Source organism: Vipera ursinii, assembly GCF_947247035.1.
Source record: "Vipera ursinii genome assembly, chromosome: 3".
Taxonomy (NCBI): Eukaryota; Metazoa; Chordata; class Lepidosauria; order Squamata; family Viperidae; genus Vipera; species Vipera ursinii.
In genome coordinates this window covers 56,194,275-56,198,551 of record NC_139516.1, presented here as the reverse complement: position 1 = coordinate 56,198,551, position 4,277 = coordinate 56,194,275, and the positions used below count along the sequence as shown (strand labels likewise).

General features: G+C 40.3%; 1 protein-coding gene across 1 annotated transcript; it reads left to right on the top strand.

The window, feature by feature from the left end:
• Positions 1–25: 25 nt before the first annotated feature.
• TMEM53 (transmembrane protein 53) lies at positions 26–3,296 on the top strand (the record flags this gene model as incomplete). Its single annotated transcript, XM_083359018.1, has 3 exons — positions 26–191; positions 786–898; positions 1,683–3,296. 3 exons carry the CDS (start codon positions 26–28, stop codon positions 2,346–2,348), a joined length of 945 nt encoding a protein of 314 aa, XP_083215144.1. The 3' UTR covers positions 2,349–3,296.
• Positions 3,297–4,277: the final 981 nt, after the last annotated feature.

Below are 4,277 nucleotides of genomic sequence, written 5' to 3'. Positions count from 1 at the left end.
ATCTTGCCCGTTTAGGTGGACAAAAATGTCGGGCATTTCCGGCGGGGGCGGAGGCGGGTGGTGGGAGGGGGGAGAAAAAAAAAAGAGGAGGAATAAGACGGAAGCGGCAGTGGCGAACGCGGGTGCAGCAATGGGCAGGCGAGCGCGGGAGTTGGGCTGCGTGGTGGAGTTTCCTCTGGAACGAAGCGCTGGTGAGTGAGCGAATTGGAAAAAATGAAAATGAAAAATGGCCCGGCATAGAGTGGGTGAGGCGCCCGCTAGGGTGGAAACGGCACGTCTAACGTGCGTCGTAATCAGAGCCGAGGTCGGTTTCTTTGGCCGAGGTCCGGGATCGGGTTCCACCGCTCAGGTGCTTGTGTGAACTTATCAGGAAAAAAAAAAGGGACTATATGCCAGGGGTAGGCAACCTCGGCTCTTTTATGACTCATGGACTTCAACTCCCAGAATTCCTGAGCCAGCTATGCTGGCTCAGGAATTCTGGGAGTTGAAGTCCATGAGTCATAAAAGAGCCGAGGTTGCCTACCCCTGGACTATACTGTACAACAACTTGGCCCTTTTATGACTTGTGGACTTCAACTCCCAGAATTCCTCAGCCAGAGTGCCTGGCTGAGGAATTCTGGGAGTTGAAGTCCACAAGTCATAAAAGGGCCAAGTTTGAAGAGCCCTGCTGTACAACGAGGAGGTTTTTCTGGCCACCGATGCTGAAATGCACCTGTATCCTCTTAGAGTCATAGCGCTATGATTAGTTACTAAGATGCAAGCTCTGTTTTTCTTTTCATTTTCAGAAACTTTTTCGGAAAAAGGAGATAAAGTCAATCCTCCGGTGGTGATAATGCTCGGGTGGGCTGGCTGCAAGGACAGGTACCTAGAGAAATACGGCGCCATCTATCTACAGAAGGTGAATATTATTTTTCATACCTAAATTCAGCTTCCTTGACCGCCGATTTACAGCTGCTGTCTGTAAATGAAAGAAACCATTCTTGGCTCACTCAGAAATCAACAAGAAAAAACAACAACAACAACAATACCAGGAGTAGTATCTTCACCTTTCCCACAAAAGGCCTATTCAGAATTGTTAAAGTATCAAACCAGAAATCAGTTTCTTTGTGAAAATTATATGTAAAAAAAAAAACTAAGATGGAATTTAACCTGGGGAGAGTTGGAAGGACCTCTGTGATTGTAAGCGCCCAAATTTTGATCATGTGGCTTCAGAGGCTCTGCAACAGGCATAACTAAGGGGACCTGTCATAAGTCCATCTTTTTACCACCTTCAATAGGTAGGTGTATGTCCTGCGTTTTATTCAGTAGCTCAAAGCAGCACGTACAGAATTCTTCTTCCTCTTTTTTTTTCTTCGCAGAATAACCCTGAGGGAAAAGGGGGTGAGAAAGTTTGACTAGTTCAAGACAACCCAGTTTTAACTTTTGTATTCGAGGGTGAAGTATAACCTGAATTTCCCACTCCTGGTCTGACATTTCAGTTGCTGTACTGTGCTATCTGTGAATGGTTGTATACCGTGTTAACTGCACAGCGATTATAAGCTATGAGCACTTGCTTGAGTTATTGACACTGAGAAGAGTAATATTGATTTTACTAAACATGAGTCCTGTTGAGACATTTTGTCATTTTTTTTTAAAAAAAGAGAAATTATAAACCTATTCTAAAACATGTGTATTCCTCACAGGGGTGTGTAGTGATCCGGTATACAGCTCCATGGAGACTTGTGTTCTTTTCAGAATCCTTGGGTATAAAATCCATGCAGACTTTGGCTACAAAGCTGTTGGAGCTCCTTTTTGATTACAAAGTGGAGACGAAGCCTCTACTCTTCCATGTCTTCAGCAACGGCGGGTTCATGCTCTATCGTTACATTGTGGAACTTCTTCACACTCAACAGCAGTTCCAGCATCTGAGGGTAGTGGGGACTGTTTTCGATAGTGCACCTGGCAGGAAGAACTTGAAGGGTGCGGTTCGTGCCCTCTCGGTTGTCTTAGCATCGTACAATATATGCATAAAGTACTTTCTTCTACTGTCGTTTGCAGTGTTGGTGGGGACATTGCGGATTGTGTTGTATCCTGTGACCCGCTTTATACATGAGAGCCATTATGAAGCAATGTTGAACCAACCTTCTAAATGGCCTGAGCTCTATTTCTATTCCAAAGCTGATTCTGTCATCTTAGCAAGGGACATCGAGGACATGGTACAGGCTCGACGACAGCAACAGGTCCTTATTAAGACTGTTGACTTTGTGCACTCTGATCACGTTAGCCATCTGCGCGCATATCCTACCTCCTATGCTACTCACTGCATCTCCTTCATGTACAGTTGCATTGAAAGCACTTCTTCTCACTAGTATGGCCAATCTGAAGATACCAGCATACACCTCTTCTGTTGATTGAGTTTATATATTAAATAATACTGCTGGTTCTGTCATTTGCCAAGAGTTGGAAGAACTCTTGCTCATTTAATTTAATTTAATTTAATCTAATTTAATTTAATTTCCAAAGATTCCAGTTATTGGAATCTTTCTGAGATACATAGGTTCCTTAATTTATCCATGTCTAATATACCATATTCGGTGTGATTATGTGGAGCTATAGAATATGAACAGCACTGTCTCCATTCAGTTATTTTGTTAGATGCTTCCTTTGTTGTATTTCTTTTTTCTCTCATTTCTCAGATTTTTCTTCTAGCAGAAAGAAAGACGGCGAAGTTAGATTGTGCAAATAGGAATTTATTGTCCATTGAAATGTATATGGTACAAGATAGAATTAGGAGGAGGAATTGGGTCCATTCGGTGCAGATCTCTTTTAGGAGTTATGGCATGAATTGCATGCATAAATAAACATTTCGTTGTAACTGCCTTATCTGTAGAAATCAAAGTTTGATTCAACAATCATGGTTTGAAAACTAGCAGAAAATTTTCCTTTACGGTCCTATTTTAAGTAGATTGGTAGGCAAAAGTAATTTTATAGCAACTTATCTATATTAACATGTTCATGAGTGAGAAAGCTATCACAAGAAAAAGTACTGATGAGAGTACTAGACATTCTGTTGTAACTGTAATAACATTAAATAATGGAGTTACTCATCTTGGTGTCTGTTTTATCTCTTTTTTTCAAACTTAAATGGCTGCTCAATTTGTATACCTTAGTGCCTTATTTCCAAGCATATGCTTTTGTGTCATTATCCATTAACTTGGGATAGTTTGTTTCTGGTTTGTGCGTTAGAAATGATCATCCAGTATGGAGCTCTCTGGGAATTAGTGGATTCTAATACAGAGGTCTCCAATCTATGGGCCGTGGCCCACTACCGGGCCATGGTCTCTTGGCCACTGGGCTGTGTGAGTGGCTGGTCCTTGCCCTGGCGCTAGCTGATCCGTGAATCTCGTGTCAGCACTAGCTGAGCCGTGAGCCTCTCACCAGTGCTATTAGCCCCATTTGCTAGGTAATAAAATCTCAGTTCTTAGTGCTATAGTAATGCCAATGAAATTAATGGGATTCCAGAAGAATACTGTAAAGGTTTTTAATCTTGTTTCTTTAATTGTCTTAACTGCAGATCTGGCAGGATGAGTTTTCATAGTACTTTCATCCCAGAAAATTAGGACATGCTTTATCTTTCAAATGGATTTGCTGCCACTTCTGCTGAATGCAATAGCTTTTGGCTCTTTTTCCACAATATTGCCAAAAATGTTGGAGAACTAAAGCTATGTAGCTGTTTCTCTATAAATTTTAATGTCTACGCTTTTTTAGATTTTGGGGGTGGGGATATGTGAAAATCCATGATAAATAATATGAAAAATTAGCAGGATGACTTTGTGTTTTTATGCTTCATTTGTTTTAAAGTAGTGATTATTGGTGCACTTCAACCAGCCAGGGCTTTGTACTAAATGCTAATTTTGTTTAAACTTATTTCCAGGTAAGCATGGAGAATTGCAGTCTCATTCTGAAAACTGTGTACAGTTGATTTACATAAATATATTCCAAGTTGTTTTCACTGAACCTAAACTGTGCTATATTACATCAGTATTACTGTTAGATCAAATTATATAATATATAATTGATATAGACTTTTTTTTAGCACTGATCAAGCGTATGATGAATTCTGCTGCCTACCCTGTACATCACTTTAATTTGGAACTTGATAAACTGCATGCCTCAAGTCAGTTTGTTTTACTCTATAAAGACTTACATATTTTAAAAAATGTTTCCCAATTATTGCCAAAGGAAATTAAAATCTAAATAATAAAAATGGATTACATCATATCAGATTAGAAGAATAA